This window comes from Ahaetulla prasina, chromosome 2, assembly GCF_028640845.1.
Source record: "Ahaetulla prasina isolate Xishuangbanna chromosome 2, ASM2864084v1, whole genome shotgun sequence".
In the NCBI taxonomy this organism is placed as follows: domain Eukaryota; kingdom Metazoa; phylum Chordata; class Lepidosauria; order Squamata; family Colubridae; genus Ahaetulla; species Ahaetulla prasina.
This window is the reverse complement of record NC_080540.1, coordinates 21,572,894-21,585,204: the sequence shown is the minus strand read 5'-3', so window position 1 is coordinate 21,585,204 and position 12,311 is coordinate 21,572,894. Positions and strand designations below refer to the sequence as shown.

The window sequence follows — 12,311 nt, the reverse complement described above, 5'->3', positions numbered from 1 at the left end:
ATCCACGTAACAGTTTGAGATAGGCAAACTTCAGATGCCTAAAAGATCCTCCTTACCCACGTCATACAGCCGTTTGTATCAGCAGCACCCATGCAACAGGAAAATAAGGGTACTTGCCAGGGCTCAGAAAATGATGAGAGTTAGCGAGAATTAAAGACCTTTGGGAAAGCAGTATTCTAGCAAAGTGCTTTTCCTTGAATGCAGTTTGGAGGATGGAGAACAGCTTCTCCTTGGTGTTTCATCTTGATCTAACTTGTATAGGATAAACCCGTAAACCGAGGCAGTATCTGTTGCAAAGCTAAATGCTTTCTATTCTCCCAGGCTCACCAGAATAGCCAAGATCTGAACACCAAGTTCTGATTCCATACCCTCCACATTTTCAGACAAGGAAGCACTTACTCAGATCCAGCAGCCATATCTGAATAAGATGTATCTGGTGTAGTGACTCCCAGAGGGATTGCAATGCTCATGACGTTTGTCAGGGATCACGGAGTCCAAAGGGTAGTGACTGGCAGCTCCAAGGGCGGGGAGCAGCCGCAAAGCCTCGACCAACACGTCACGGACATGGGTAAACCTGCCAAAGGAAAAAAGAAACAATGCACTGCACTTGTGTTCTTCACAGCCACAGCCACAGCCACAGCCATATGGTTTATCCTGCAAATCATGCTGAAGTTGAGTGAAGAGTGAGAGTGAAACAGGAAGTAGTAATCTCAAATGAGGCATGTCGTCTCTTGCCTGACAATCACGCTTACATAATTTTCACTCTAATATGGCCACCAATTTCATACCCAGATTTTCATCATGCCTCAGAAGAGAATGCTGAGCGAAATAAAAAGCTTGAAGGCCTATCTTGCAAATGTCAGCCGTATGAACAAAATTACTAATATGGGGTTGGAAGAGGAGAAGGAAACACTCCTGAGGTTCAAAAATGACAAGGGTATATATTTCCACAGCACAATTGTTAGGAAAAAATGTAATTATTTCAACTGGAAAAATGCACAGAAACAGATATCAGGAAAAGAATTACGGTACCTTCCATTTTTCATTTATGCTGCTGAGAAAAGCACCGACAAATACACAGCATTCAAATATGGCAGGAAATTTAAGAGGCCTAAGAATTTAAAAAGCCACATGAGCAGGAGCCCTGCAACAGGCCAATCAAGAAGAAAGACGCATATGTACGAAAGAGGAAAACAGTATGTTGCAAGTGGTAGTAAATGAATTCAACCTCTCTGCACCTGCCTCTAAAGAGCTGGGGGTAGGGCTGGACAAGCAAAAGAGAGGTATCTTTTTCTACCTTTCCAGGTGCAACTACAGCATGAACCCTGTTAGGAAGGACTTAGCATGGCTATGGCAGAACTCTGAACATTTGTGGGAATGATTCATTCCGGAATGGCAACAGGAATGCATGGATTAAAGCAGTTGCACTGAAGTCATTTGTTAATATTGACGATTCGAAAATTACAATGGCTGCATTGCCCCAACTTGTTTTGTCAAGCTAATATTTTTTTTCTAAGGTAATCGTGCAAATAATTAGTAATTTGTTCATTAGGCACAACTTCTACCCTTCCAAATAGCCTTTCAAGTATTTCCCTATCTGCCAATACGCAAGGCTAACGTTTGGATACGAGCAACAGAAATTATATTTCTCTTCTGTCCTAGAATAGATGACAGCATTTCCTTCCAGCTCTGTACAGCCATTTGCACAAGAAGTCGGGCTCTGAATTCTTTAATGATTCCTGAGATAAATGTTGAAAGCTGGAACTTCAAACACATCCCATTTCTCAGCAAGCAAGACACGTCAGACACAGTATCTCTTATCTGATAGGTCAGCCTAGAAAAGGCTGTTATTTGTTCTCTTCTCAGTGAGGGTGGAGACATAAGATCACATCAGCCTGCTAAGAGGGCTGGGAATTCCCTTCAGGACATTTCTGCACAGTTGAGAGCTATCTGCAGCCATAAAAGGAACACCCATGCTCAGGGGCTACATTAGACACTGTTAATATTTCTGAAAAGGAAGTATTTAAGTGAGGCATCAGAGGTGTATTTGTAAATATGTACATGTTTTCATGAGAAAAGCAGGTAAGGCTGAAGATTCTTTCTGAAAGCTCTCTGTACATCACTAAAACCGTAAACGTGAACTATATTAGTACTCAAGAGAAAAATGCTACCTCATGTGTGTGAAAACCCTAATTAAACATTTCCTTCAAGATTTGGCAAACAGCCCGAATATGGTGTTCTCAAAAGGTATCTTTGCAGTCCTACAGAGAATTGGCTACCACCTGATACAAAGGCCTGCTGTTACCATCCAGAAATTATCAACTAAATTCATGAAAAGGAAGTACACCAAGTTCACACTTCGGAAACAAATGAAATGTATACTATTGTATCACAGGGACTTTTGAAAGAAATGAGAGTTGAATCAATCTAGGTCTCTGGTCAATCTGGAATTCCAATAATATACTGTTAAACCCAACATCAAAAATAACATGAACTCTGCAGGAAGGAAGGCTCAGCCAATACAAATGACACAAAGGATAAAGGAGAGAAAAACAAAAGAGGTCTTGGTAAGTAAATATCAATAGCATTTTCCGGCTCTTGCAGATTAGAATGCTGCAGAAGATATCCTTGAAATACTCAGTATTAGACTGACTGGTATATCTCAACTGGAATTTAGCAGAAAGCTTTACCTACACTGCAAAATCAAATTATACAATAGCATGGATAGCAGTTTAAGCCAGGCTGGGGATGTATAGGCAACTGATTTGTATAGAAAAAGGTAGCATTAATATGTTCTGAATTAATATGTTCTGAATAAAAATGGACTTTCCATTAACCAGGCAAACAAATATCAAACCTAAAGCTGCCACAGCATTCAAGATGGAAAACCAACAGAATAGCATGATCTTTGTTTCAACCTTTATTCTCCATTGGGGGGCAAGACGAAGAGCTGGCTGAAGTGTTTTGTGTATAAAAACAATAAGACAATGAAGCCGGGTGCCCCTTTGCCTAGAATAGTCTGAGTTCAAACCAAAAGAGCTGCTCTGTGGGGGATTAATCCCTTTTGCAGAATCCCACAAGCTGTATCTCTGAATTCTCAAAAAGAAGGGGGCTGGGCTTTTAGCACAGATTGAGCCCCAGACAGGACAACAGAAGGATGCCCAGTCTAGTATTCTCTCGTGCCTACATAATACATGAAGCACAAAGCACTATGTTCCTTAGAAATGTTTAATGTCCAACAAAGGGTGATAACATCCATCTTTAAAAAAAAAAAAAAAGACTGAAAAGGGCATCATTCCTAGGCTGCCAATCACAAGGCCCAGAATTGGACACGGATCCTGATGTATTTTCTCCTGATCAACAACAAAATGACTTGGGAAAAGAAAAAAATGTTAATCTATACAGAATTTCCAACACCAATCTCATTTCATCATTTGCCATTTATCCGCAAAAGTCCTATAATGCAGAGGGCTTGGCAACTAACATAATTTGATGTAGAGAGAAATCTTAAAAGTCTATGTGAAGCATGAATCATCACAAAAACACAGGTCTTACCACATGGCAACAATTTACTTTCTCCTGAAAGGAAGAAAGGAGTCCATCCAAAAGATGTTGTCATGAAAAACTATTAGGTGATATGTCATGTATTTTTTGAATATTTTTGTGCTGAGTTTCTGATTTCAAAGGTGTGTATAAGCTTTCTTGGCAATAATATGAAAGTGATTTATCTACTTCTGAGAGTTTTTTCAACTTCCCAATTCAGCAGGCAGGCTTGGGATTTCTTGGATATTCCCATTCCCTTCTTAGGTTTTTAAGGCCGATTAATATTAGTTGGTAGATTAATCCTATTAAGTTATCAAACATGAATGAATGAAACACAAATGTGTAACACATTCAAAAGAAACTCTTCCTCCACATTTTTTCAGCTGATATCCAAGTATTCAATGCTACTGTGTAAAATAACTGATTACTTATTTTATTTTTCAAGTGTTATGAATCTTTCAGCAGTAAAATTAAACCAAGGCAGTTTACAAAATCACAGAATTATTTGGAAATATTTACAAGTCAAAAAGCCATCACCCTAATTTCCACATCATGCCCAACATCTGGAGAACATTTTTTTTAAAAAAATACAACATTCAGATGCCTCATATTGGCATACTTACTAGTTCTAGGCTACTTCTATTAACAATATTTGAGGCTGGTAGACACATCTGGAAAATATTAAGCTGAAGATGCAATTTTTTATTCTATAACCCACAAAAACTCTCACTAGTACATTTTAGGGATGAACTGGGCCTCTCAGAATATTATTACTTTGTGCTTATTCAGTTGATGAAATACTATCACAAAACCAAGTTTCATTGCAGTTAATTCAACTTATGTTTTTTTATGGAGATATTATTCCTATTTTGGGCATTTGGTTAGCTAATAGTAGTTGTGGCAGAATCAACTAATGGTTCAAATCCATTTTTATAATCAAATGAAAGAATTGACGATAAAGATGGTATAATTTTTTCATGCTATTCTAAATTATCATATATTCAAAAAAAAAAAATTGGGGAAGGTTATGGCAGAGAGAGAATGGTAGCCAGAAGTCATACGCTACCTCTTTCGCAGCTTGAACCAGACTTTATTATCTATCCTTTTTTTTTACCCCTTAAAATTATGATGTCACTCTTCAGAATCCTTCAAGTAAACTATTTCTAGCTTTTGTCTCTAAATCTTATGCAAGGATTTTTCCCTAGCCATGCCTCAGCATGCTTCCTGTTTTTGTGTCCCTATTTTCACTCAAAATTTCTTGTGTGCACTGTGCATAAGAATATTTTTTTCTTTATTTTCTCCTTGCCCAGATACTCCCTTTGCTAATTACACAGCATTTCTCTTCTTCATACATCTTTATAAGAATACCATGATAAATTCTCACCCCCCAAATGAACATTTGGTCCATGGGAATTTTGTTGATATGGCATAAAGTAAAAATTAAATGGGAGAAAGCCTTGATATAAATGTCATACAACCAGAAGTGTTTATGCATTCATAATTTGTGCAGAAATTGGAGGCCTAGTTCAATATCAACAAATAACTAAAATGTCTAAAATATAATAGAGTATTTAAATACTAAAACAGTAAAACTAATCAGAAAAACGATGTAGCAATAAAAGAGAATTACAATCTTTGGTGTTTCTCGCTTTAAAATTAAATACTGGAATTTAATTTCTATTCCTCATACATTTGATCCTAATTTATATTACAGATGTCAAATCTTTTAATATATTACAGAGCTACAGCTGCCATCATCTCTGATTAATAAATTAGACTTCATAGTGATTGGAGTCCAAAACATCTGCAGGTTTATTTGTAACCTACCCCTAAACACATTGTGAAGAACTGTGGATTTTTTTTTTACATCTACTTAGTTTAAATACAATCAATGCAAATTATCTGCTTACTTTTTCAAGCACCAAATTCCCTCTTAAAGTTTGAATTAAAAAAACAAAACCTAGCACTTGAGGGCCTTATGATTTTAAATTTATGATCCAATAGAGACAATCATCTTTTTAGATGGGAGAAATTTGATATTATTTTACTGTATTTTCACTGCATTATTTAGCTCAATATTATTGTCTGCTCACCAAGAACACAAGGATGCTATATATTTTAGAATTATATTAGTCTTGAATGTTTCAGCATGATTTGTTGAAACTTGTAGAGATTTTTAAAGAATGTATGTTTAATTATTTAGAATCTCAGAATGCTGTGCTTATCAGGACAGCTCTACACAGCACAGTTACTGTGCAGGTACCAGTACATATTAAAAATATAATACTGAACATGGCAGTCTACTCAGGTAAACTAGCAATAGCATTTAGACTTATATAATGCTGCATAGTGCTCTACAGCCCTCTCTAAGCCGTTTACAGAGTCAGCATATTGCCCCCAACAATCTGGGTCCTCATTTTACCCACCTCGGAAGGATGGAAGGCTGAGTCAACCCTGAACTGGTGAGATTCAAACTTGCCAAATTGCAGGCAGCAGGCAGGCAGCAGAAGTAGCCTGCAGTACTGCATTCTAACCACTGCGCCACCGCGGCTCTACCCACCTTCTGCAAAATATTTACTGTAGACAAATCACTAATGCATAATATTCTCAGCTTGTTGGAAGTTAACTTAAGATGGAGAAATATTCAAGGATTATTCTGCTTCAGAATTTAGAACCACAAATGAATGTTTCTCCAAGTCATGCTTCATTGCTATGTTTCCTAAATTGCTCCACCCAATGCTTCCATATATATCTTTAGTTCTCCAGGTCTAACAAAACATCTCATTAGATACAAAGATCTCTATTTTTTTAAATTTGAATTTATATCCCGCCCTTCTCTGAAGACTCAGGGCGGCTTACACTGTGTTAAGCAATAGTCTTCATCCATTTGTATATTATATACAAAGTCAACTTTTATTGCCCACAACAATCTGGGTCCTCATTTTACCTATCTTATAAGGCTGAGTCAACCTTGGGCCTGGTGGGACTTGAACTTGCAGTAATTGCAAGCAGCTGTGTTAATAACAGACAGACTTAGTCTGCTGAGCCACCAGAGGCCCTTTCTATAACTATATAGAAAGACTTTCAGAGAGAAGTAATCAATGCAAATTTCAATTCAAATGTAAAATTCTTCTCTTAGAAAACATGGGTTCAATGAACAGGTACATGATACCTGGTTGTCAATGGTTCTTTAAAAAAAGTTCTTGAAACAGGCATTATTTACGAGTAGACTGAAAAACACCATCTATGATAACTTTGCATAAAAAGAGGCAACATTAATTTTAGGCTTACTTACATAAGGATGGGGGTGGGGTTAACAAAGCAAGGCAGCTGTGTTATGCATGTACATGGAGAGTCAGCTGAGAGCAGATTTCAAAGCAGCTGCCTGATCCTGGGAAAAAGATGGGACTGGCTTAACCACCCCAAGTGATACTTCATGCGAGTTCCCATTCACTCTACAACACCTCTTTCCAAGCATTTGCACTGTGCTAATAGTTCTAGGACCCTGTGTGTTCCATTTCTAGTCTTAAGTTCACTTCTGGATACCACAGACTTCAGTCACCTTAACACAAGCTCAGAACAGTGCAATGAAGATGATTTGGGGAAAAAGATACAGTCTTATGGTTTTATATCATCCCAGAGAGAAGACGGGATAATGGCTTAAAGTTATGGGATGGCTGAATGTGGGGGGGGGGGAGAAAATATCTTAGAGCCAAAAAAAAAAAAAAAGTATCCAGTGAAGTGGTTGATCTTCCACTGACGTTTGTTTATTTGAGAGTAAGGATTTATAGTAAACAGCTTTAATAACTGTCTCCAATATGTTAGGAATCTAATATACTACAAAGGGAAACTTATTCCTTCAACAGGGCTCTACTTCTCTACTCTTGTTTCTTCCAGTCCCTTGCTTATGGGTTTGCTCCTGAGAGTGGGGTATCTTCCAGAACAGGTTTGAGGAGATGTAGAACCCTGCAGAGAAATCACTGCTCCCTACTTCCATATATGAGGAAAGTCTCATCAAGTTGAAAAAGTTTGTGCAATAATTGAAGAGAAATTTGAAGAAGTTGTCCAACTTTCAAGTCTAGTGATAATTGTGTAAACATATTCTGCATAATAATCATGAAAAAAGACAGAAACATAACTGGTTATGTAAGCAGTGATTTTCTACAAGGTTCTGCAGTTCTGATAGTTCTGCAAAATCAATAGAAGAAACAGTTATTTGAACATAAGCTTTAGATTCTTTGTCAAATCACTTCTGAAATGTGATACTGAAAATTGTATGGAAGCACACAAGACAAAAATAAGAGAAAAAAATAAGAAAAAAAATCAAAATAATGAATACTGTGTCAGTGAACAAGAGAAACCGTATGGTGTTTATTTGTATCCCACCTTCCTTATTCCTTATTCAGGAATAGAACAAGAAATAAGTCAAGGCGCAAACATACCTAATGTTCCTCCTTCTATTGTCCCCACCTTAGGTGAGTTGGATTATGAAAGTCACTGGCCCAAAGTCACCAGCCTGCACACTAAATTTAATGAGAACGAAAATTAGAGCAACTAGCAATTTTAGACACAGCTCAGATTAAATCCAAGACACGTTCAACCAACTTTTAACAATATGGAGCAAAGAACAGTCCATATGCAGGTAGCCTTTACAACAGTTTAGTGACCAAAGTTACAATGGCACCGATTTATGGCCATTTTTTACATTACAACATTGCAGCATCCCCATGGTCACATGATCAAAATTCAGATGCTTGGGAACTCACTCATACATATTTATATTTATGATGGTTACAGTGTCCCAGTCATGTGATTAACTTTTGCAACTTTCTGACAAGCCAACTCAATGGGGAAGTTAGAGTCACTTAACAACCGTGTTACTAACTTAACAACTGCAGTGCAGTGATTCTCTTAACAACTGTGGCAAGAAAGATAATAAAATGGGGCCAAACTCACTTAATAACTGACTTGCTTAGCAAGACATTTTGGCCTCTATTATGGTTGTAAATTGAGGACTATCTGTATCTACTCCTGTAATGACTTGAACTTTTATGAATTCTGATGCTATTCATATTTTTTAGCTCTAACTAACAAACTTCTTCTTACACACCACTCAGGGACACAAACACCGGTCTTCTGCAATGCAGAAATAAATGCCACATGTCCTTTTTATAACTGAAACCTAAGTTAGAATCTGTTTTTACGTATAGGTATTAGCTGCAAAACTAGCTGTTCCCACATTATGCAACATCTGTCCTCATATATACTAAACCATATGCACAAAATTAATATTAACTTTCAAAAATGTTTTAAATTTGGAATACATAGGACAATGACAATATGGGTCTGAGGTAGATATCTGGCAACCACAGCTTTACAATTCATTCATAATTGTATAGCTATTCAAGATTGCTTGCCAATAAAGGAATGAAACAAACTAGGGTTGACTATAAACCAGGAGACAAAAAAAATAGACCATGTTTAGATGAACCTATAAAAAGGACTGAGCAACTTAAAAGACTGAGCTGAAAATATTTTGGATGCTTGAGGACCACAACTAATTCACCTATTTGAGCTCCATCCTTAGTATACAGAATACAGTACTGTATTTATTCTACAGTATCATCTACAATTTAACCAACTGTATCAGAACTGAAAAATATGATTAATTTCCTTAAAAAAAATTCACATTCAGACTAAAAATGGTATTGGTTATTCTATTGGGTGTTTTACTTTGCTTTTTCATGTCTAATGTTAAAATATTTACAGATTCTGCGTGTTTTGTGGCATTTATAAAATGAAAACTGTAATGGTTAAATTGTAAACATTCCATCTGAAACACAAATAAAAGTCTTTCATAAACCACTGGATTTTGAGTAATGGATCATGTAGCTTGGCTGGCATCAGGAATCAACAATTTGTCCATTTTGTCTGGCAAAATTACTACTAATTTTCCCAACGAATAAAAGTCACAAATTATTATCATTGTGAGCATCATCACAATTATTTTAAAGTTCATTTTAAAAAATCCAAATATGATTAAGGAAAACACTGAAATATGTTGCTTTTTCTATAATACATTCTACTACAGAGAAAAATGCAAGAACTGCACTAAATGCTTTTCTATTACTTTTGCTAATATGAATTCCTTAAAAATCAGCAACATAAAATGAATTTGAGATAAAAACTATGCAGTAGCCTGGGCTATACGGAAATGCTGCAGTAAGCCCAGACTGAAAGCTAAGTTCTTATTAGCACCACAAGAGTTCCTTATGCTGGACATAGCAAATCATTAGATACAATGCCACCAACCATAATGTAAACACATATTCTATGTCCTCTACAGGACTGACTGGTTGCTGGATGGGAAAGGAAAAGGCTCTGCATCTATTACTCTGGCATTGGATTTTTCACATTCAAGGACATCATGTGACAGGCATACTGGTTGCTTGGCCACTCCCAGAAAAGGCAAACAAAACAGCTCCAGAATAAATTCCAACAGGGATTTCAAAGGCAGACATTGCATCAGCCAGGTGTACAGGAAGCAGCTGGGATTTGAAGTCCAAAGAGCATCTGACCCACTTGAGAGTCTCTCAGAGTGAGGTCTCTTTCCGAAGTCCTGTGGGAAGGAGGAGCAGGAAGGAGGACGGCCTGCTTCAGCGACAGAACAGGCCGCATCTGCTTCGCGGAGCCTTTGTACAGTGCTCCGGACCCTGGCTGCTCTCCCAGGGATGATGCAATCCCGAGGAACAAGGTCTGCGCCAGAGAGGAGAATTCACAGCCGATGCAGATGGCAAGTCAGCCAAAGAATCTCTGATGACAACATGCCTGAGCCAATCGAAAAGCACCACCCTCCCTTCCCCACATTACCCCACCCCAACATTTGGTTGAGGACGGAATCCCACATTTCATGTCATCAAGCCGTGACTGAGGGAAGACCACAGAGGGAGGGGAAGTAGAAAATGTATCCTGTCTTAAAACCGTTTTCTACCTCCCGAAGGAAAGGAATACTGTCGAAACGGGCAATTTGGGGTGGGAAATACCCAATCGCTGGTTCTCTTTAATCACTTCCCTGCCAGCACAAATCTCCCTAAACACGTACACAGCGGCACTGCTGTGACTGGCTGCCTTGCCCCCATTCTCGGAAATCATGCAGAGACACAGGCATTGGGAACCATAGCAACACGACACAGTGCTGCAATTATGGAGCAGTAGCAACTACTCCATATGTAAAGTTCAGCCCCTGCTTCCATTATAAGGGTGGTTTTAAACCTCGCTCTTCATAAAGTTAGCTACAAGCACTTCTTTAGCTTGGCCAGACTGATGGTTTATATTGTGCAGATTGCAGAGGCAAGAAAAAGCATGACCAAACACACATACTTAACCTTAATCTCCCACATTACTTGTCCTGGTCTCACATGCCTTTCAAAGACTTATGTTGATATTGCAATATTGCATATACATAAAGTAGTGCCTGGTTCTCAAAGTCATCTTACTGCATCCCTTCCCTGTTTTTTCTCAAAAAAAAAAAAAAAGTTCTAGGTGGTAATTTGGAGTGAGAGAGCGCAGTCTGGCCATAGGTATTAGTTGACCTTGTGTGGCTGACAGCATACTAAGAACCAGGATCTCTCAATGCCTGTACTAACCAAGGAGACCATGCTTAGTTTCAGAAGCCAGCCATAGCCGTATGTCACTTGCTGAGACCGTTCAGTACACCTAGAAAGACTAGACTTATGTCTCTAGTCAGAGAGGAAGTGACAGCAAGGAGGTGGTGATGTAAAACAAAATTCAATGCTTAGCTCTGGGGAAATTTTCTACAGGGTCACTCTTATTGTGTGCCTAGCATTTGTTTTAATGATATGAACACTTTCTCTCACCAGATAGTTTGGTTTCCATTCTTCATGGAGTTGAATGGAGATTATGTTGTTGATGAATCAACGTCTAAGCATTACATTCTGGTCAAAACTATTTGAAAGTTTAATAGAAGGGATGTGCACACACATGCATGCAAAGTCAGCTACTTCTAAAATAATCCCATAAGCTTTGCAAATGACATGAGAGGGCTATTTCAACAATTCAAAAAGAGGTGCTTTGTATGAGCTTAGATAATTGCAAATCATCCATTTGAAAGATTTTGCACTTTTCTATTTCATTGAATTTTGCTTTGAAATAATAAGAACTTCTTTTAGGCAAGTTTTAAGCAGTGATGATGTTTGTATGTGGTTAATACAACAATGCAATTATTTACTATATAACCAAGCACAAGAAAACTGCTTAAATCACCTGCTAGCAATTGAGAACATTTTGAAACAAATTTTCAAAGGCCTTTTATACAAAGGTTTGGAAGGCATGGAACAAATATACCTATTCAAGTAAAAACCATTTCTTTAAAAATACAAGGGGTTATACAAGAAAACCTCCCTGTAGTGAACCCAAGCTGAGATGATGGGGAATCTGATTCTCCAGATGTTGCCATTACTAAACTATCAGAGTCCTGCATCATCTAGTCCTATTCTCACAGTGGCCAACCAACTGCACAAGGAAGCCCACAAGTCTCCCGGAAAATGACCTTCAGAGATGGTTGCACTGCCATCAAGCTGTTAATCATTATCAGCTTCCTTCAACAATGTCTATGTATGTTGAAGAGCATAAAGTAACATCTATTGCAATAGTCCTCAATCTTTTAGGCACCAGGGTCTGGTTCTGTGGAGAGAGGTTTTTCTGCGGACCGGAGGGGGCATAGTTTCACAGGCTGCCTGCATGCCACA

At 37.9% G+C, this 12,311-nt stretch overlaps 1 protein-coding gene across 4 annotated transcripts in view; it reads right to left on the bottom strand.

Annotated features, from left to right (window-relative positions):
- The window catches only part of SETD5 (SET domain containing 5), a 64,630-nt gene that overhangs the window by 39,280 nt on the left and 13,039 nt on the right, over positions 1–12,311 (bottom strand). For all 4 annotated transcript variants that reach the window (XM_058174254.1, XM_058174256.1, XM_058174253.1 and 1 more), the window contains exon 2: positions 400–574. In XM_058174254.1, the coding sequence (XP_058030237.1) occupies positions 400–470 (71 nt within the window). In that variant the 5' untranslated portion in view covers positions 471–574. The remainder of the gene's footprint in view (positions 1–399; positions 575–12,311) is intronic.